General features: G+C 39.2%; 1 protein-coding gene across 1 annotated transcript in view; it reads left to right on the forward strand.

Moving 5' to 3' along the window:
* The window catches only part of NOC2L (NOC2 like nucleolar associated transcriptional repressor), a 56,401-nt gene that overhangs the window by 19,544 nt on the left and 13,878 nt on the right, over positions 1-22,979 (forward strand). The window contains exons 11-16 of the mRNA XM_072425870.1: positions 516-655; positions 2,215-2,326; positions 6,342-6,455; positions 7,686-7,787; positions 15,714-15,857; positions 20,515-20,628. Coding sequence (XP_072281971.1) covers positions 516-655; positions 2,215-2,326; positions 6,342-6,455; positions 7,686-7,787; positions 15,714-15,857; positions 20,515-20,628 — 726 coding nt within the window. The remainder of the gene's footprint in view (positions 1-515; positions 656-2,214; positions 2,327-6,341; positions 6,456-7,685; positions 7,788-15,713; positions 15,858-20,514; positions 20,629-22,979) is intronic.

Raw genomic sequence — 22,979 nt, forward strand, 5'->3', positions numbered from 1 at the left:
TTCCACCATTAAAAGTCACCCCGCTCCGCGAATACCAATTTTCATCTGATTGTTTTATTTTATTTGTTTATTTCTCAGATATTCTTTATGGGAAGGAAGATCTTAACTGTGTATTTTCTTTAAATGTTATATTTAATGGCATCAAATAGTTTTACTTTGATAACTATCATTTTATTGTTTGGTCTTAGATTCAAATGAAATAAACCCATAATGAGTAAGAAAAAGAAAACAAATATTTTGCATTTCTTTAGATATTGCAAATAATGATAAAAGTAACAATAGTAATACTTCACCTAATACTTCACTGATCAATGAATCAGAGCCTCCTCAGTCCTCATCAGGCATCATTAGGAAGATCATTATTTTACAAATGTATTTATCTTTAAAAAAAATCATATTAATAGTACACAGGTTTTAAAATGATGAATTTAGTGGTCTGTGAGGTCCGAAAGGTTGGCTTGCTTTTTTTTTTTTTTTTTTTGCTGATATATTAAGATATTTTGTTTCTCTTTAAGGGGGCTCATCAATCTGTGTATAATTGGCAGTACATCCACTGCTTGTATCTCTGGTGTCGAGTATTGAGCACAATTCACCCTAGTGAGGTTCTGGAGCCTCTTATCTATCCTCTTGTCCAAGTTATTACTGGCTGTATCAGGTAAGTTTTATTTTTTTCTAAAATCATTAAAAGATCTTTCATTATCAAAAAACAAAGAATGACAAACTAACGAGCACTGTACACACATCCCATTCCATTCTATGGGGGGGGGGGGGGGGGGACGTGCGAGTGGCACCCCGCTGTGCTCTTTTCCATTAGAATGTCTAGTGGTTGCTCTCCGTCGGTTGTTCATGGAACTGTCAGGACGTATCCATGAACAATGTTGGGAAACCGCTGTACACATATTTCTGCACAAGACGAATTTCAATTTACCAGCCCACTACATAGCCTTAATGCAAATATTAAAAAATAGTTTAAGGTTACAGTGCCTGCAAGCACCTGTGTTAGTTTTTGAATTGATCCCTTTGTCCTCCGGGTGTTACACTCGTGTTTAACGCCTGCACGCCCTTTGTGTTTCTCTTGAAATTAAAATTAAGCCCTTTTTTTTTTTATTCCTTGTCATTTATTAAATTTTGGTGTATCATTGTTTCTGTAAGGTCCCATTACTGCCTGTAGGCTAGAAAAAAGATCTACAAGTAAGAAGTGGGACGCTTTATTTAAAAATACCTTTAGCATATTTATAAAGGTGGAAAATTAAATCAAAAAGGATTTAATGCTTTAAGCACCCAAAAATAACATGCTTGTAACAGCAGGTGGCAGCATTGCCCTGTATTCAATCCCCAGTATCTTCTAGTATAGAATGGGAAAGGTGCAATGGTGCCGCATCCCCAACTACAATTGGTTCATTATTGGTTAAATACTCTAATGAGCTTTCTGACACCAATGGTCTTTTTGGCTATCTCTAGGGGTGACATTTTCCTGCCATCTCAGTCAGCCAGTCATCCCAATGAACACCAAACTAATGTACCATAAACTTGGCATGTCATAAATATTGACAGGAGTTCCCTGAGATCTGAAACTTATTTCAAGTGTTCCACGATTTAAAGGTTTGTTTTTCCAAAACTTGCCACTATCACCTAATTACCCTTTCTTTTCTTTACAAGGAGGCACAAACATTAATTTCTGGAAGACCATTGTGCTGGAATAGGGTACACCAGTGCAATGCAATGTATCTGATTAGAAACATGTCTTTGTAGGTTGAAAAAAAGTGCATCCTGATTTGCGTGGTATTTGAGTGTCCTCCCAAAGCTACACTCCAGAGGAACTGCAAAATGCACCATTGAAGTGCATATACATGAACAGGTTTACCTGTCAAAAGACTTGTATTTCTCTCCATACTAGATGGTTACACATCTCTAGCAGCTAGGCTGGTAGTCTCAATTTTTTTCAACAAAAAGTTTACTATACTGTACAAAACATTTCAAGCCAGGTTTAGATGCACACACTGGCTGAATTTAGTCTTTTTTAATGAACACATAAGTGCCATAATTGTTGGTGTTCGTCAGTTCGTCATAAATGGCCATTTAATGTATTGGCTTATAGTTCTAGTAACCTTTAAAATGTATATCTTTGGTTTTGGTGCTGTCTATAATAACTAAAGATGTAGCAGAGTTCTTTGTATGAAGTTCTATTGACATTTTTCCTATTCTGTCTCTCAGACTTGTTCCAACTATGCGTTATTTTCCTCTGAGGATGCATTGTATTCGAGCCTTGACTCTTCTGTCGGAAAGTACAGGAGTTTTCATACCAGTGCTACCTTTTATCCTTGAGGTAAAGTCTTTTTTTTTGTTTGGTTTGATGTTTTCGAAAAAATAAAGTATATGTATGTTTTTGTGGGGTTTGGATAAAGTATTTGTTTATAAACCTTTTACTGACAGTTGTGATTGCAAACATTAAATTATTAAAATATTATCAAGCAATGAAAAAGCTTTTATGTGAACCATGCCTGGTCTCTCTAGCTGCTTTTACTGTGAAGTAATTTCTTTTTAAAGATTCTCAAAGCAATGAGGGTTTCCATTCTGACAGTTTAGGCACAGCTGCTGCCTATGCAGCATGCCAGCTATAGTTTCCCTTTAAACTTTGCCAGTCTTCTTAAAATTTTTTACTTCCATTGCTCCTGGACATATCATTTTAGATGGACAGCTACCACGCAACAGGTAAATGAAGGGGTATTGTTGTTGGTGCAGTTGCAGTAGTGCCATCTATAGCTGCACCATTCCCTAAGCACCGTCTTGTCCCAGCTTTGAGGTGTTACTTCTGAGTTTTAAATCCTCGGCTAATCTTAATCAGAGAAAATAAAGCCCCGTTCTATGCAGGGCGGCAGTGCGCCCACCCTTCCTATTTTTCCACACTCTCAGGAATTGCACGTTTCACTTCTCCCAGACTTCTTATTTAGTTTTCCATCTAGCAGACCGTCAATTCAATCCGATATCTGGTCTGGCTCTCCAAGCCAGATCCGGCAGTGACAGAGCATAAAGGGATGAGGTTTGGGTGGAGGTATTATTGATGCTTTTGGCCGGAGTCTAGCTTTTGGTAGCTGAGGGATTGAAGATGGGAAGCACCGAAGGTTTTTTTTTCCCCTGCCTCCATGCTCAGTCTGTCCCTTAGCCAATATGTTATTCAGTTGACGGAAATGCTTCTGCAGCTGCTATCCCCTGTCCAGCCCACATCCTCCTGTTCCCTGCCAGCTTCAATCTGTTCCTCCCCATCCTTTCCAGGTCCCTGGCTGCTTGCATTCTGTCACTAAGATGGTCTGCTTTTTTTTTTTTAGAATTTCCAGAGCAAATTTAGAGGTAAAGGTGTAAAGTACAGAGCCCATCCTAATTATATGAATATGTACATTACAGTTCAGTTTGCACTTTAGCACAAGTTTGCATTTTAGCAACTTACCTGTTGCTGAAAAAACGGGAGGACATCTGCAGGGTCAACAACACTTCTTGAGATTTCAAACAGCAGATACGTTTTGTAAACTTACTTAAGTGGAGGTAAGTGGTTCTGTAGACCAGAAGAGAATGGGCAGCTCACACAACCTTTGGACTGCAGTGCACCAGAGGCAGAGGTGTTGACTGTTAAAGTGGAAGTAAACTAAAAACAAACAAAAAAAAAAAAAAAAATCACACTTGCCTTTAATCCGGGAGGACCCTCAATGGTGCTGGTCCTTCTCGGGATCTGGTCCCTCGTCGTCCTGGAATTCCTCTTCATCCCATCACAGAGGAATGGCCAGGCACTAACATCTTTGATCTTCACTCCCGTCGTCGTCGTCTTCTTCTTCTTCATTCTTCGTTCTTCACCTGATCTCGCACTGCGCAGGTGTGAGATCAGGTGACGTAGCTGCTGAGAAGGGGGAAAAAGGAGAACCGATTTCAACGCATGCGTGAGATCAGCATCTCTTTCCCCCAGGAGGTAAAAAGCCTCTTCTGCACATGCCCGAGATCTTGGGCATACTCAGAAGGAGCAGCCAGAGCCTTTCAGGATGCATGACATAGGTATCCCGGAAGGCTCTGCGCTCCAAATATGTAAAACCTAAAGAAGGGACAGTGAAAAAAAAAAAAACAACATTTTTACCTTACATAGAAAGGTTGTCTACCCTTTGTGTAAAGTAAAAATTTTGAGTTTAGGTATGCTTTAACTTAAGAAAGAGAGGAGTTCAGCTTCTGGCAGGGTTAGCTGCTATTAACTTTTTAGTAAAATCAATTAATTTTTTAAGGTCTCAAGTATTGACTGGTGACACAACTATGGACTTTGTACAGCGCTGCGTAATATGATGGCGCTATATAAATACTGTATAATAATAATAATATTTTAGTCGCTATTCCCATTGCACAGAAAGCTGGAAACATTTTTTTGTTTTTTTTGCTCTTTAAAAAATGGTTTTCTGCTTTTTCATTCTCCAGTACTTCTTTATTTAAGTTGTGGCCTAGATGTAGTGTCACTTTTCAATTGTCAGTGCCAAATATATATTGTATCCTAGCAATAGCTGATGTTTTTTCTTGTTAGAATGCTTAAGCCATTAAGGACTTCTAAGACCAGTAGGAAGGATTGAATCACTTCTAATATTTTTGTAGATTATTTTCTAGAAGGAATTGGATGGTGCGCCTAGCTTGTGGTATTGGGGACAGAGTGAATGGAGAAAGCAGGAACTGTTAATCTGCTTGAGACTCCTCAGGTTGTAAAGTCTCTGCACCGACTGTGCCCTTTTGCAACCAGACGGGAGGTTTAAAGATTCCTGTCACTAATGGTTTTACAAGAACCATTTTCTAATTAAATGATTGAATTCACAGTGGAAGCCTCTTACTGGGCGCACCTAACAGGAAGCATATCATAAATGTTCCAGCGTTTAAACAGGAATCCACCAAATCAGTGTTAACCCCTTGCTCTCTTAGGTTTGCTGTGCAGGTGACCCATTTGGAAACCACGTCTATGCACATTTCAAGAGCGGCTAACCTGAAACACTAGGTAGCTTATCAAATAAGATACATAAGTAAAATGTATAGACACAGATGTGAACATTACAGGAAACCATTATAGGTTTATCTAAAAATAACAAATATTCTGCTAGTTATAATATAATATATATAATGTCACACAGTTTGTCTTCCTGTTGTGAAATCATAATGGATAACAACTTTTTCTTTACAATACCCTAAATAAACAATGATTTTGTGACAAAAGAGTGCTGTCCTGCATGAATCAATTATTATGTTTATCTTCTATATTCAGTTTGGTCAAGAGGAATTGATGGTAAGTTGGTTGACAATCCGCCGCAAGTAAAACATTGAAAACCTAAAAAGTCTCAAAATGTGGCTGAATAAATGCAATAAAATGTTTTCAAATCCCATAGTTATATAAAAGAGAAGCCCCAACCATACCCCCTCATGTAACAGTTTTTGTGTAATGCATTTAGAATCCCTCTACATTTACTATAGTAATAGACTCACAGTTTGCTGTGCGGGACACGGCATACTACTGTTCCATGTGATCTCATTATTAGGCATGTGTAAAGTGCTGACATGGTATTCAATGCTTTAAAATGGAACCAAAGTTCCACTTTAAAAATTTTTGGATTAGGCAAAACAATTATTGCTGAGATATATCGCCTCTGCCCCGAGCATTCTTACCCATCTCATTGCTCTTTGGAAGTGTCAAACAAATACTCTACAATCCTGGCTTCCTCTGCACTTGCTGGGAATGAATAACTTAAATTATCCCACCAAATCAAAATGGGGGAACCTATTGCTTTGGAGCAAGAGTGCTAGCCACTGAGCCACTGTGGTACCCTGTATGTTGATCCAGTACATTTTGTACACTACTACCATTTACCTGGAGCTGAGCTTTAAAGGGAATGAACTCCATGTATTTAAATATACATGTAAAAGAGATTAGCCTAACGCCAATATTATTAGGTGTTGTGTTGTCATGTTTTAAAAACCTTGTTTGTATGTATTGTTTGTAGTTCTGTATGTGCAGAGACAACAATCTGCGGTAATGAATATTGTTATCACCTTGGATAGAAAATTTAAATGTATAGTATCTCAGTCATTCAAATCTGGCACAAGTTCTAAATGTTCTCACGTACTTTTATGTAAAGAGATCTTATGTCTGCTTGTGCCAGGGTTGACATCATTGCGACGCATTTGTTTTAATTTCACTTTTATTTGCCAATATTTTCACCTGAAAGGTTGTGAACGCACCTCGCTCTTGTGCTGTGGTAACCTATTATGCTGTTTATGAAGTGACATGTCTCTTACTTAAGCCTTTAAATCTCATGTTTTCTTTTTTTCTGTAGATTTTTCAGCAAGTGAACTTTAACAAGAGGCCAGGAAGGATCAGTGTAAAACCCATCAACTTTGCAGTCATCCTGAAATTGTCCAACACCAACCTTCAGGAAAAAGTGTTTAAGGTAAATTTTTCTCTCTCTAAAGTAAAACTTCTATTTACCCATCTACAATTTGCCAGTAGTATGAAACAAAAAAAAAAACCAAACATCTGGGGCATGTTAACAGAGAATTCTATCTTGCTTTGCTTTGGATAGTTTTAGTCTCAGGTGGTAGGAAAAGTCTGATTCCCACCTTTTCCCCTTTCCTATCATAGCTCTATTTTTGGCAGATGACATTGTATGTACCCTTGTGGTATTCTCATTCTATTTATTATCCAAACATTGGCTTCCCAAATAAAGGTTATTATAGACATAATTCTACAGATTCATTAAACTGATGTTTAATGGCCCATCCTTAACACCCTATCGTACCAATAATAACTTTATATAAAACCTTTGTTTTCTTTACATACCTTTATTCTCTATGCTTCTCTGTGAAGATCATGGCTGGTGGGAGGGACTAGCAGGATTACTGTACATAGCTTCCTGAAAACATCACGGCACCCTGCCTCATGTATGTGACACCCACATGTGATGCTGAGCCTTTTTTTTTTTTTTTTGCAAAAACTGAAATCTAATAAATAAGAGATGGAGAACCAGGAACAGTTAGACTGAGAAAGGGAGGTCTAGATTATATTGGATGTCCGCAAATAAGTTGTGCTCGATCTGACTTAGCAGTTTTTTAAGCACACTGGCTGTGTAAAGATGATCAGACTAAGCACGTTCTGTATGGGAGAGGAATCTGTATAACTGTGCAAAATTAAATATAGGGCTAGAGTTTAGCTTTAATGGACAGTGAATAAACCCATTCTCTTTCTGACTTCTGTAGTTGCAGGCGCTAGTGAGGAGTTCATCCCCAAAATTTTTACAGAAGCATTACAATTGTTCTCACAGCTGCTCAGCTAACACTGACCTTTCCTTCTAGCATAGTATAAATAACCTGCTTTTGATCAGAAACCCCTATCCTAGATAAAACAATGCTTGGCATTGGTAATATTGTTTATTATCAGGCAGCTGATTGTCATCATAAACAATGTTGCTTCTGTTACACTTGCTTTGATGTAAGCAGATTGTAAAATACCAGCAACTGCTGGATAGTTAACCAGGAAGCACAGCGTGTGTAAATTTGGCTGCCTCAGTGTCCTTTTCTAATTAAAGCATTTTATAGAGCAGGATCTTTAACCACCTACACTTGCTTAGTTTAATTATAAATTCTGTGTAACAAATATTTCCTGTTTTTTTTTCTTTTTGTAGGATGGCCTTATTGACCAAATCTATGACTTAATGATGGAATATTTGCATACCCAGGCTCACTGCATTGGGTTTCCTGAGCTGGCTTTGCCCTGTATAATTCAGGTATTTTGGTTCAAATTATTTAATACTTTGGGAGAAATAATCATGATATAATTATGTATTACTTAGGCTGCTACCAGTCTCATGAGGAAAAAACTATAGGGTAAACAATCTTCATCTATGGGGTGAAAGATTTGATGTATCTGCATAATTGGATAAATGTACCTTTTTCTATTTAACCAAAAATACATTATTACATTATTATTTGAGATTATGCTTAAGGTGCTGAGGCATTGTCCAAATCAAACTTTCTTTAAGCCATATTTAGTTCATCTGATGCAGACCTTGTTATTACTTTCTAGAAAACTCCTTAAACCCTATAAATAACTCACCTGGAATGTATATTGGCATTTAACTTTAAGTGTAAGTGTGCTTTTAAAATTAATTAGATCTTTTAATACATCAAATTACCCCCGGCAGCTTTACAAATATAACCTTTTATCCCTGCCCTTAATTTTCTTGTGCTTGAGAGCTGCAATCACCTGCCCATGGTATTGTAAACTCTCATCTGTTTAAATTTTCTTGTATGTGTTTGCATTATAACTGCAGACCAGGACTGAGATAGCAAGGAAGACATTTACTTGTCCAGGTGGACCCACAGTCAGCTGGTATCCATCTAGATATATGTTCTGCTTTCCATAGTTAGCTGTCTGGAAAGCTGTTGGTTATTCAAAACTTAGAACTTTGTGTGTTTTTTTTAGCAGTTTGTGATTACATGAATGCATTGCAGCATAAATCTAATTTATGATTTATAGTTGTGCAGTCACCATATTCTCATATTTATGTAACAGTACATATACAGTGTATAGATGTGCAATTTGTACTTCAAACCATACATTACAATCCACTACCCTAATGAGCTCTTAGTCCACAGTTGCTTAGCATAACCAGGCCTGCTTGTTATGGTGTGGGGATAATTCCAAACAGTGTCATCAGGCTTACTGAGGGCAACTGACTTAACCTCCCTAGAGGTAACCCCCAGTGTGACTCTGGGTGGAAAAAAAGCTAAAAGCGGTAACCCAGAGTCACACTCGGGGTATGTATTCCTATGGGAGGTAAAAGTAAATACAGCCCTACCTGATCGGCCAAGACAAGAGCATTTATTGCACATGGTAAATATATAGCACATAGCTCAAGCTACGTGCAAACAAGTCACATTGAGCAGTACACATTAAGACCTTGATGAAAACTTGAAATTATTTGAAGCCTATGAAGAAGCAGATTGGTGCTTTTTTTTTCCTATTCCAAATACATCCCAGATGCAGGCTTGAATTTCTTATGTAATCTTCTAAGCCTGGTCTAAGTTCTTCCCAATCTTTGTGTCACCAGTGCATAAGCTGTATTCAGTTACAGGTGTTCTGTGAACAGGGCATAGCGGAAAACGCAGAGTTCCTTCATGCAAGCAGAGCAGTTTGTTCTTGTTCCCTGTTAGGACTGTGTGACTTGCCAATAAATCACTGTAGCCTGACTTTGCCATAACCTTGAATTAGAATTATTTGCCCAGGTATATACTAGCTTTATGTGCACAAATATTCACTATATATGCCTTATTTGTAAAAGAATGTGCATTTTCACAATCCTATAAAATATGTAGGGGGTAACAATATCATAGAAAATATAACTTAATTTAAAGCTAACTCCTGTCAGACATTTTGGTTTATTTATTCAGAAAATGACTGTATTAAAATCGTGTCCTGTTTTGGACTTCAGTTGGCCAATCCTGGTATAGAGGATTTCAGAAGGATGATGCAGAAAATGAATTGTTGATCTGCTATAAATCTAGTGTGCTCCTATCCTTCTGTTTTGGCAAAACTACATTTTCTGCTGTAAAATTCTAACGAGTATTTTCAGCTTTGCCTGCTGAAATATAAAACTTTTGCCTCTTCCCCTCTTTCTGTCTATTCCCACATATATATACGTATATGGGGATTTTTTTCTCAGCAAACCAAAATTGCTGCCTTGATTCTCCCGCACTGTGTAGGGAAAGAGTTTGTGGTAGTAGTTCTGGGAGCAGAAGCCTGGTGCTGTCATAAAGAAATATTACTAGCGTGGGATTCGGGGGGGGGGGGTTTGGTAGTGACTGGACGTACATTTTAGACTAGTTGCATTTTAAATATTTTAATGATTTATTATTGTATACAAAGATGTAATATATATATATATATATATATATATATATATATATATATATAAAAATTGGATGTAGGTGTGTATGTAGGTATGTATGTTCCACCATAACTTGAAAACGCATGGAGACAATTCAACTAAACTTGCTAAACATATGACTGAGACTCATGTGAGTGCACCAGTCATCTTTGTACAGCACTGTGCTATATGTCAGAGCTATATTTGTATGTGTGTGTGTGTATGTCATCACTATGAAACGCATCAACACATTTCAACCATGAGACCTTATAATATAATAGGATAATATAAGATTGCAATTATTAAATACCCTGGCAACGCCGGGTAATCAGCTAGTGCATGATAAATATATCAACATTTTTCTGGCATTTATTTTTACGGTATCATTTTACCTATAAATATAAGGTAAGAATGCTGGTGGAACAAACATATTTCTTCCATTGCATCCTCCCTGCCAAGTTTTAACGTGGAACCAAATTTGCACTTTAAAAAGTTGACATCAGGAGGGTCTTTATTAAAGAAAAGGGACAGGCAATGTCCCATCTAGAAAAAGTATTCTTATCTGCCTGATCGCTGACCAGCTGTCAATATTCAGTGTTGATTGCCTGGGAATCCCAGCAATCCTGGCTTCTCTTGTGGTTGATGGGATTGCATGGACTCCCTAAGAGAAGAAGGGATATGACGGGAGCACCAAAAATGAGTATTTCTGCTTTAAGGTTTTTTTCTGCTACCACAATCCCTCCCCCCCAACCATCTTGCCCTTGCCTTGGAATCAGGTGCCACCTAACACAGCTTGGTGGATGTGGGAATGTTGCACCTCCTACTGCTTTTTGCAATAAAAAAAAAATCAATTGAACAGTATGAAGTTAGATGATAGTCATAGTAATTGGTCCATAAACTGGGTATCCCTGATTACTGTTCCTCCTTAGATCAGTCAAGCATTTTAATTGCTTCCTGTTTTAAAAAGTTGTTTGAAGTGGTCTAAGACAGCGGTCCTCAACCTGCGATGGGAGAGTGGGTGGGTTGTGGAGAGACAGAACCCCCCACTCCCTTTTGGCTTCCTGCGTATGCACTGTCCGTAGTCCGTAAATTTAGCGGCCACTGACGTCCAAAAGGTTGGCGTCCACTAGTCTAAGAAATCACCTGCTTTGCTATCTGCTGGTGTAAGCAAAATTGCCCTCTCTGCATTTAGAGACAAGACAATGATGTTTTTTTTTCCTCTTGTAAATGCTCTGAAATTTTTTTTTTTATTCTAGAGTTAAACCTAAAAAACTACAGGGATTAATTTTTGATAAGGTTTTAAAAGGTTTAGCATGGTTTTTGTTTCTGTTGAAGAGGTTTTCCTTAATTTCCAATTGTGTCACTGGAATAGGAAGTAAGAGGCACATCCATTTGCAAATACACATTTGTCACTTATATCTATGGTGTTTTTTTTTCTTTTTTTTACTTTCTGTTGTGTCACCACAAGAAATGAGAATAAATCTCTATAAAGCTGGTCATACAAATTGTAATTTCATACAATATTTAAAAAACTGATTTCACTTTTTTGCAACACAAATAGTCACATGACTGATAATCGATTGTCTTAGTGCGTGTTCAGACAGACTGGGAACAGCAGTTCCCATGTGGCTTTTGGCCTTTTGTCCACACAACTGCGCCGAATAATAAACCGGTATTTGAACATTGAACAGCAGCAAGTGGTACTAAACTGCTCTTGACACCCCTATTGATTCCCTATCTGTAGCTGGTGTAGCATCTCATCCATGGGTAACCCACCATAACCTCACTGCTGGTATGAACTAGCCCTTAGGCTGGTAAATTAAACTTTGTGGAATGATCTGAGATTATGTAAACTGTCAGTTTTGTGCCCAGATATCATATTCAACCAATGTCTTGTTGCTGGAGGCAAACTCACAGACTGGTATTCGCTTATTCGTTTCTAGTGATTTCTTGCAAATTTTATTTGTGGCTTCTATTGGCTTAAAAGTAATTCATAAGGACAAAAATGTTGTGTGAACTGCTACAAAAGTTTGACAGAGCTTTGAAATCCTTGCTCTTTTCAAAACTTGTAACCCCCTGGCTGGAGTTCCACTTTAAATCATTGTTTGGATATAATTAGCTGCTATGAAAACCCCCCACAATCATCAGGCTCAGTGTGATGGAGCTCCTTAATACAAATGCTGTTTGTCAGTGCAGCACATCAAAGTCACTGATTTTCTTACGGCTTATTTTAGTTACAAATTTAAACAGGTCCATATGGCCTTATTGTGTCTGTTTTTTTTTTTTTCCTTTTGATAAAAATGGAATTTTAAAAGTTTATACGCGGTTAGACGTGTGAAAAGCCGTTAGAGGCAAGCTTAGGCTTGGAGGGGAGTTTGTCCGGGGTGGCTGGCGTGGGCGTGTTGGTGTGCAGCCGTACAGAGAACGCAGTGTGAGCGCCGCATCACTGGCACCGTGACAGCATCTATCCTGATAATCTCCGGCTGGCGCGGCTCGCCAACGAAGCGCTCTCTTCTGTCTCCGTGACATGCACTCTTCCCCCATGCTGGGAGAAGCACAGGCGGCAGAGTTGTTTTGGCAGACTGCAAATCCCAGCTCCGGAGCGGCGTGTCGCTATTAGTTTCTCTTTATTAACTGTTTGCATACAAGAGTAAGCCGACATTGCAGGCAGGAAGGCTCTGCTTGCCGCTTCGGCATCCGGCATCTGTGGGGTTACAGGCAGCGGTTTGGATGCTTGTCAGAGAGCTGTTTTCTTGTTGGGAGGCAGCAAGCACTCCCAGCATTTTCTATTTTCAGCCTGCAGCTAGGAGAGATTCAGGATGTTTTAGTCACTGCAGGTCACTGATCCCATATTAATTATGCTGAACTTTGCCGAACAGCCGGCCTCACTTTTCTCACTCCACAGGATGACTTTATGTTGCCCTTTATTTGCACTTTTGCCTTGTGATTCGCCAGTGATGAACTTTTCCTATTCTCCAGAATGCTGTAAAATGCAATATATAATTTTTTTAAAGGCTTTTAAACTTTTTTTGACTAGGGGTCATGGAAAGTGACCTGTTCAGGAGTATTAAAATGGGCAGAAAGAATAACTTTCAGAAGAAAATGGGAATATTGACCTTTCCTGTTGTACACACTGCCGAACGGCACTCTTTAAGATAATTCATCCTCTGCAATGACACTTTGAGGAGTATGAATCTCTTTGTCACATACTGTGCTCACTGACCTCAAAGTCCCCATGGTGTTCTTAGTGATGTGGTAGCAACTACTGGGCACCTTCCTGCTGTATATATTTCATTGTTGTGGTTGTATTAGCCCAGTTCTTTGCACCAGGCTACCATTGAAGTCTATTCACTTTGTAGCTTAAAACCATGCAAAAACTTTCATTTTGGTTGTACTGAGAAAGCGATATTCTTTTTTTATTATTGCAGTCTGGGTCCCCTCTTGAAAGACTTTCCTTTATTTTCTATTCCTTTGACCTGAAGTAGGAATTGATGTGATGTCCATATTCAGTAAAAGTCCCACTTGCTTGCTTATCTTTAATGGTTACATAACATAAAGAAATACTCTTCTCTAGAAGTTATCTTTGTGTCTCCATGTCTGCAACTCCTCCTTATCATACCATAATGGGTTATAAAGTTTTCTCTTCTCTATGTACTTTGCTGGCAATCACATGGAGGTAATGGAGTAGGTGGGTAAATATGTGTATTTCTATGGGCTTAAGGTACTACAGGCTGTGAATCTTCCAAGTTATTGCATACGAGATCATTATTAAAATTTTGCTATTTCGGAAGGTCCTCATTATAAGGCAGTTCTTTTTTTAATATTAGAATTACTAAATTGTGCATCCAGGTGTACTGGGGTGATAGAGGAGATAGTTTTTATTTGCCCTCCTAGCCCGAGCTATAAACTGTACGGATACTGGAAATGGGATAGACACATAACGCCATCTAAGAAGAACCAGATGCAGTGCTTTACGGGTCACACACAGATTAGGCTGCTGAGCGCTTAGAGCTGACGTTAGCATGGAAATTTGGAAAGCTGCCCCCTTGTTCCCCTCCTTTTTGCATGCGTCATCTATTAGACCACACGTTGACACATCAGGGACCCCCAGGCTGTCTGCGGCTCAGGGCTCTGTTAGTAGTTTGCCTCCTCTGTCCCTGCCCGATCCCAGATGTGTGCGCACACAAGAGGGGGAGCTGGAAAGAGAGCCTGCAAGTCTTCTGCCAAAGGGATTTCACACAGATGTGCAAACAGCGGTCCTGTGCTTTGTGGTACTGTGGCCTCAGGGTGTGTACGGAGGTGTGGAGGGGTCATCACATCTTACAGTCAACAAAACCCCATTGTAAATTTAGAAAAACCATAATCCCTTTTTTATATAAAAAAAAAAACCCATGCTCCTAAATTATATTCGCCATTGCAGGATTAGTATTTTTGTGCTTTGCAAGACTGTTCTTCCTTGGTAAAGTTATGCAAGTCTGAAGAAGGAAAAAACTGACTCCAAAGGAAATTTCCCCTGTTGAGATGTGTGTAAGGAATACCATTAGTACATTTAATTCTAATGGAGGGGATGGTAAAAGACACAATTTCTTCGGGATGTTGGGTACTGAATCAAAACTGTGTTGCTTTGCCAAGGACCTATGTTTTATAAAACACTATTATTTTAGTAATACCAGCATTCGTCTTAAGGGAGAACTAAAGTCTTTTTTAAAGGGTCCCTTTAAGGTAACTAGGAGGGGGCCAAAACACATGGTTTGTTGTACGTCATACAACAAACCATTGGCCTGATTTTACCTGTGTGGTACTCTCTCTTCAACAAATTTAAACACGTTGCATATGGAGTGCTGTCCGCATCTTCCCCCACTTTCCCTTGCCAGGGCCAGCACTCCTTTATCTTGTAGTTATATAGCACCACCATATTTCCCAGCGCTTCACATGCCATGGTCATGTCACTAACTGTCCCTTAGTGGGAGATTGGAATATAATGTCCATACCATGTCATTAACACAGTTTGAGGCCATTTCATGAGGGGAAGCTAGTTGACCTTAACTGCAGAAAACTGGAGTCCCCGGAAGAAACCCATGCAAACACAGGGAGAACATACAAACTCCTTGCAGACTACTACTTAATAACACTACTGGAAATTAAACTTAAGACGTAGAAGTTCATTAGAGTTTTTATATATCTATTAAAGCCAGGACTACCTTTCTAAAAAAAATCATTTTTTGTTCTGCCCATTGTGTATTAAGCAATTTTACTGCCTGATGCATCACCATATTTGCCGGAGAGATTGCTTGTCATATATTAAAAGACTAAATGGAAGATAGTTTACAAGCAGTGCCAAGCCTACCTTTTACAGGGGAGGTCTTCATTTGTGTATAACTTCCAACAGTGAGGAGATTTTCTGCAGTGTGGACTCAAATGGCAGTAAAACCACTCTTAAAAGGTTTTTTGTTGAGTTTTTGTGTCCCTGTCAAGTTGATTTTCTTACTTGTGTCAGTAGGACAGGAAATGTGGCAAAATTATTCTAGCCAGGTCAGAATAATAAAAACCTGACATCAGTTTCAACCTATTTAATTTTATTGTTAGAGGTTCTCCTTAGCCTTTGCCTATTTTTTACCCCCTAAGTTTAAACTGATTAAGTCTGGGATATTTTGTCTCCAAAGGGTGTTCTGCTGTATACTTTTTTTGTGTGTTCCTTATCAGTTAATTGTTGCCCAGAATTTCTACTGGCAAGCCTTAATGGCACCAAATTTTTTTTTATAAAATTCTTTTTTGTCTTTGCAGCTGAAATCTTTCCTGAAGGAATGTAAAGTATCCAATTATTGCAAGCCAATGCGCCAGCTGCTGGAGAAGATCCAGGAGAACTCGTCCTACATAACTAGCAAGAGGCAAAAGTGCGCCTTTGGGGTGTCTGACAGGGAAGCTGTGGTAAGTAGACAATTGGGACATTTTATATGCCATAAACACTGTGTTTGTCCTGAACAGGTAGCTCATTGCTTTTCACAATGTGTGGCCAAATCCTGTTCCAGATACCTTCCACAAAGTGAGTAAAAATTTAACCAGGGAATTTTTCATCCTTCTGGATTCTGAATATTTGGGAGTATATTGTGACAACAAATGCTTACCCTTAGCAGCAGACTAAATACTGGAACACCATGACTGATGAACTCGCAAAAGCAGCTAAGAAACGCATATGTTGCATGTTTAACATGGGCAATTTAGGCAGGTGGGTATTGCAGAAAGGGACAAGAGATGTGCCTTTTGAAAAATCCAACTGCTTAAATCGCTACATAGCTGTCAAATTGTGCTGGTCTGCACATGCGCAGCTTAATGTTGGTTGCCGGGAAAACAAAATAGTCCTGTCTTACCTTGCAGAAAGGAAAGAAGAAGGAATATGGCAATGCCCTGTGAGTGAGTGAAAGAATGGGCATAAGTGAGTAACCACAGGTTTTGTTCTACTTTAAAGGTACTACATTACCACCTAATACAAAAGTATGAGCGGAGTCAAAAAGAAAGTTCCTACATAGGATCCCAAAGGTATATGGTATTTAGGTAAAAAAAACTTATGTTTATGTGCCTGATGTAGAAGGTGTAATTTCTGGGGCTTTAGTCAATATAAAGGCAACCTTGTTATAAATACCAAAGTTAGCAAAACAAATGTTCTGTAAAAGGTGAATACTTACCTATCCTGCTGCCTGTACCAAATGCTGCTCTTTAGTGGCCCTCAAAAAAACACGGATGGAGTTCCTTCAGTGTAGTCTTTCTTGAACACCCTAAACTAATCTAAAAATAAAAAAAATCTTTATAGGAAACTCTTCAAAATATTTGTCTTATTATTTTTATATCATTTTCTTTTTTTGCATTTACCCTGGTAAATACATAGTAACCCAATGCTTCAGTCTTATCCCCTGGATGTAAGTGTTTTCTGTTTTGTGGGACCACGCTGTAATTTAACACAGCATGTGATGTTCTGCTCACTAAGACAGGTGAGCTTGCAGCATGTCACCTTGATATTTTGTGTGATTCAGATGACTGTTTTTTAGTAGAGGAAGTTGGTAAACCATTTACTGTCATTGCAGTATTGTGTAGGATGCTCACAGTGTAACAGTATCCCTTAACTCTAATATTGAAACCAGAAAACGACCTTCCATCCGCTGGATGTCCGTAATTGTCATTAGACCCACCTCCTGCCCTTGGACCCTGTTTTTTCTTGGTGGACCTCCCATGAATTGCACTGCAGTACATTGCAGCCACCTCTGTCTCCAAAGGGAGCAGATAAATCTTGATAATTAGCATTCTGTTGTTTGCTGGCTGACGGAGCCTGATCTCCTCTGCAACCCTAGAACAGCACGCACGGATGTAATGCCTTCATAAATATTTTAATGGCAGACTGCTGGTAATATAAATCAGGGGGCTGGGAGTGCTAGCAGCTATCCACAGACACTCTGGCACCACCTCGCAGGGACAGCGGCAATGGGAAAGTGTCAGATCATAGACGCCCACGTGTTGTGGTCTCTGCAGTAGCATAGAGCTGTGCTAGGGGACTGCAGGTGGTGCCAGTTAGAGACGTGCTTGGTCTGCATGGGTCTAGGGGTAGAGGAAAGACATTAGGGCTCCATTCTTGCTTAGTGACATGCCATTGCTGGAGTTGAATCGAAGGTCTTAAATATTTGAGTGCGTTCCTTACCAGTTAATTGTTTCCCAGGATTTGTGCTGCTTTCAGTACCAGTAAACCTAAAATCCAAATACAGCAGAACACTTTTTCCATATACAGTGGTACCTTGGTATAAGTCCTTAATCAGTTCCAGATCCTTGGACTTGTACCAAACAAATTTTTCCCATAGAAGATAAAAGGAAATCGATTAATACATAAATACAAAAGAAATTAGATGAAATAAATGAAAATTTAACCTCCCATTACCTTGCTGAGAAGAGTCGAGTGCCTACTAGGATGGTGCTGAGAAGGGAGGAGGAGATGTTATGTAATTCACAGAGTTATAGCGCGGGTTGTTCACTGAATGGTTGCAACTGGCGTACTGACGCACACTTAAATACCCAGTAATTTTCTTCCCCCCACTTTGGAAAGACAGGTAAATTGGTGTTTGCAAGTATTAATGTTTCTTTAGTTGAACCTTACTTCTTTTCATCATAAAGTAGTTAATTCTCTGATCTCCCACTACTGGGTTTTGGCTCTATTCGTTGAGATCTATTTGCCTGGTTTTGCTCTACTGTCTTAGTAGACTGGTATCACATAGATTTAAAATTGTTTTTTAATGTTAGTCAGTCTTATATCTTTCTAGAAATGGGAGCTTTAGTCTCATTTTCACTTTGCCTTGTTATCACTTTCACTTGTACCTAATAAAAGCCATCTCTTACAAGAGTGTTCATAGCATGGATATACCAATTCTTTTGGATTGATTCAATCTAAGGCAGCTAGAAAGCAAGCTTGTCTCCTCTTGATATTTCTAAAAGCCCGAACATGTGCCTAATTGTTGCTCATATTGATTTTTAGCGATTGTTTAGTGGAATTTTTTTACAAAGCATCACTGTATAGACAGCTTGAGCTGTTCTTAAGCGACCGAATAACAAGTAAGTGGCAGCTCGCTGCGTGTATCACTCTTCCCTCAGATGCCACCCTACCTGATTTAGAGCTGTTCTCCGATTGCTGACAAGGGGCTCTTAATACGGCTTTGTGAGAGTTTTTGCCTAATACTGACATTAGGGGTTCTAAAGAACACTCCCGTGCCCTCCCCTGCATCATTTTTTTCTGCCCTTGGCCAAAGGGGGATTCTGAGCTTTCAACTGCAATGACTGTCAGACTCTGACTCTTTAGGTTCCTTGTTTATTAACTTTCTGCTGCACTTTCTCCAGAATGTAAAGAAAATGCCTTGGTTGTTATAGATGAAGTGCACACTACCCTACAACTGGATGACTGCCCTTCGGGGGGCCAGAGTCTTTTGAAGTACCAGAGAGTATGAAGCCCTTCCCAGAGCACCCAATGCTGGAGTCCTTGGAAGTGTTTGGAAACACTCTGTTCCATTTTAGGTGTTGGCATATGATAGACAGCTACAATATCTTAGGTTTCGATTTCCCCGGTGTATGTTATAGTGAATACCAATGAATGAATGAGGATCCTTTTGTAACGGGAAAAGTAATGCTGCAGAATAGGGAAAAGGGAAGATAGAGCAATGGGCATACCCTCACGCTTCTTGGAACCCATGTGTAACTGCAATATTGCTGTTCATAACAAACTATCAGTCTGAAAGTTTTCAAAGTTAAAGGGTTGTCTAGGAAAATTGATGTCCGTTTCAAGGCTTTTCCTGACACTGTAGTGATAGATTGGGGGACCAAGTTGGCCATATTGGGTATAAATGTTGGAATTTATTCCCATTATTAGTCTGAACTGTCCAATTGGATGAGTGCTGAAATGTCTTTAACATTTCATAAATCTAACTTTTTCTAGTCATCTTCTATTGATCTGACTTTTCTGATCTGATACTAGGTTTCTGTAGGTTACTTCACTTTAGATAATACACATTATTATTTCAGCGGTCAAGGGCTCATTTAGTAAAGCTTTATATAGGAATGTCCCCAATTGATAAATGGATCAATATGCTGGATGAATGGATTGGCACTATTGATTTTAGCGTTTTTTAAGGCAATCTGGGTTCCCGTGATTGACTACACACTCTGTTTTTGTGCCTTCATGTTAGTAACCATTCCATGGGATTTATTTTCTTTTATTAGCTTAAGTCATTGCCTGTTAATATTGCATATACTGCTTACGCACATATTGGTTGTGTCTGACGGAAATCCCGGGGCTTCCAATTGTCACATGACGTCAAAGGGCACTCGTGGGTAACTATAGAATTGCACACAGGGGACCAAAAGCTCCCAGAAGGTCCAATTATTACAGGGAAATTCTTTATTTTTACCAGCTTCCTGTTGCATTGTCACTGGGGGAAGAGGGAATATCCCAGCTATTGTATTCTCTCATGCTGCCTGATGTTTTCTATAAACTTCAGTGTTTAGCAGTCAGTAAATGTCAGACTTTTACAAAATCTGATCTAGAAATCAAAAATGTTATATACACTTCTGTTGTATTGTTATTGCAAAAGTAAACATTAGGTAAAAAAAATAATACTGCAGCTTACTAGTTTTTGGATTTTTGATTAGCTTTCCTCTTAGGTTTTTTCCCCCAGGTGATCCTAGCAGTAAAACAGTTTTTGTTCTTGACTGACAACACTGTATTTATGGAAAAGCAGCGTTGTCACCCTAGGACAGGATGTGTTCTAGGCATGCTTGGAAATACCAAGGCATTATAAAGCTGTTTTTTTCATTAAAGTGGGACTAGCATTAGCATTATAAACAATTTTGTGTTGTCCTAAATCACAAAGTGTCTAATGACATGAGTTTTATAAACCGGCAACTGGAAGAATATAGGATGTCCATCTTTCTCTAAAGTGATAATAACTTTGTAATGTTCATTTTTGTCATTTAGGCAAATAATACATTTTATGTATGTAGCTGTACCAAAGTATCTGAAAACTCTTTAATTACTGGTCTTTTCTTTTTTTTTTCTTAGATTAAATGGGAAAAGGAAACTAAAGAAGAGGGAACAACACTGAGCAAATATTACACAAACTGGAAGAAACTACGAGAGAAAGAGATTCAGCTAGAGATCTCTGGCAAGGAGCGGGTGAGAGTTCTTACCAATAAATCTGGCGCTGATTTGTGACATGATATGCGAGTGCCAGGGTTGGGGACGTACGTGTGTGTGTGTGTGTATATATATATATATATATATATATATATATATATATATATATATATATATATATATATATATATATTGTATATGTACACACACACATACATTACTGTATGTAAGAATATTTGTTAAGGACAAACAAGGTGATACCTGGTCTATGCACAAGGGACCAATTCCAAAAAATTAGAACCCTACCAGGGCTCCAAAGCATCTGGCTCTCCAGTCATTCTAACCCACTAGGTAAGCTCCAAACTTCATTATTCAATGCATGATAAGTTCTGTCACTTGAAGAGGGGTGGTGACATATAGACTGCCAATGGATGTGCCAGCATACATAATGAAGGCATGCTCCACCATTGTTGCACCAGAAAGCTGGCCCTGTGCAATGATGCAGAGCCAAGGCTGAAATTCATTCATGTAGACCAGAAGAGACTAAAAGAGACTGGGGGTGGGGGTGGGTGAACAACACATACAAATATAATGAATAAAAAGTGATAACCATTTTATGAAGAACGGCTTTTGTATGATGCCCCTTGGCTTAGCAAGTGGCATATTTATAGCGCCAGTGTTTTGTTGAATTCAACAACTGCATGTTAGCAAGAGTTGACTTTTGTTAGTAACAGTTTGTGTGTTATAGGATGTTGTAGGGCTGCATTATGAGTTATGTGTGTATTGGGCATGCAGTGCGTTGTAGGTGGAGGCAGCTGTGATTTTGTCTTTTGATTTGGAACTGTTAGAATGTGGTAGTTTGGGGTTTGCACAAATGTCTTTGTGGGTTTGTGGCTGCATGTCATTCTCATAGCTTGGCTGGGGCTCCCTATGACTGTTTCATGGGATTTAAATTCTTATTTACATAATGCTAATCCATTGCAGGAGCTGATGGCTCAAGGGATTAAAGGACTATAAACCCTGGCTGTTTGTCATTGTACCCCGTGTAACCAGGAGGAGGCAGTATACCCCTCTTTCTTTCGCTTTTCATCACAGGACTGCGGATCAAAGAAATTTTGTGCTGAACTAATGTGATACAAAGATTTAAAAGTAATAGTAGGGTATGTTATAGCCTGGGAAACTGCACTACCCACTGTGCATTAGGCTAACTTCCTTGTTCTGTGGGTAATTGGCACTAATAAAGGACATTCACATCTGTGATTACAGTCTATAGACAGGTGATTTGACTGTTCAAAATTATGTGAGGCAAAGTTAGGGCTTGCGTTTGTAACACCTTGCGGACCCGTCAAGAGGAACGTATAGAAAAAGCAGTGTTCTCCCCAGCCCCTTTTTGCTGGGTGCACCACCCGGCACTTTTCAGTAACCACCTAGCTTTGTCTTTGGGTGGTTACTGAAGAGTTGGGTCACAATACAGGGACCACCATCCGCCTACAATTTCTTCCGACCCGGCTTAAAAAAATGTTGGTGTTCAACGCTGGAAAGCACGTTAGAAAGGGGAAACAGCAGTGCATTAGTGTCACCAAACATGATCTGGCAGAGTTCTCCCCAGCCTATTTTAGCTGGGCGCACCACCCAGTAGTTGTTAAGTAACCACTGGGCTGTTTTTGGGTGGTTATTGATGAGTTGGGTCACAGGGGTTGCCACCCATCTACAGTTTCTTACCACCTTATTCTGGGTTGAATACTGCAGAAGCTGGTGCATTTACTAAACTGTGGCTACAACCAAGCATCAGAGGATTGTGCCGGGAAGTGTAGCTACCCTAAATAAAAAACAGAAAGACTGCAGCAAACTCTGACAGGCTGAATGGGAAATGTCTCGTTTCAAATTAAATGTAAGCAGAACACGGTGCTGAGGTCATTTTTTTTAAATACACCTAATATGGATACCGGGTAGTGTACCCAGCTAAAAGGGTCTGGGGAGAACACTGTTCTGTCCCCTGTACACTTCCTGCATTGACATAAATAGGCAACCAAGAACATTGGGCCATCATTCCTCTCTTCTCAAAGGCAAGATATTAACAGCAGCTGTGAGGATGATGCATGCATGCTTTTGTCTGGAGTGTGCCAGGGATGATGAGACGTGTAGTCTAGAGCGATGACTCTTAGGGATGTATGCTTCCCAAATTCATATTTTGTAAAGTAGTGCTAAACATGATGGAGGTTGTGGCTGTGAAGAAACACAGGTGTAAGTGTTTTGAGACCTCTGCCTACATATTAATGCTAATCATGGAGACTTTAGTACTATAGCTGATGAAAACTTTCCTGTATACGATTAGATGCACTCTATGTGCTTCTTAATATGTCAGATGGAAAAGCATTGCTTCATCAGCT

Source organism: Pyxicephalus adspersus, chromosome 11 (genome assembly GCF_032062135.1).
Source record: "Pyxicephalus adspersus chromosome 11, UCB_Pads_2.0, whole genome shotgun sequence".
NCBI classification, from domain to species: Eukaryota; Metazoa; Chordata; class Amphibia; order Anura; family Pyxicephalidae; genus Pyxicephalus; species Pyxicephalus adspersus.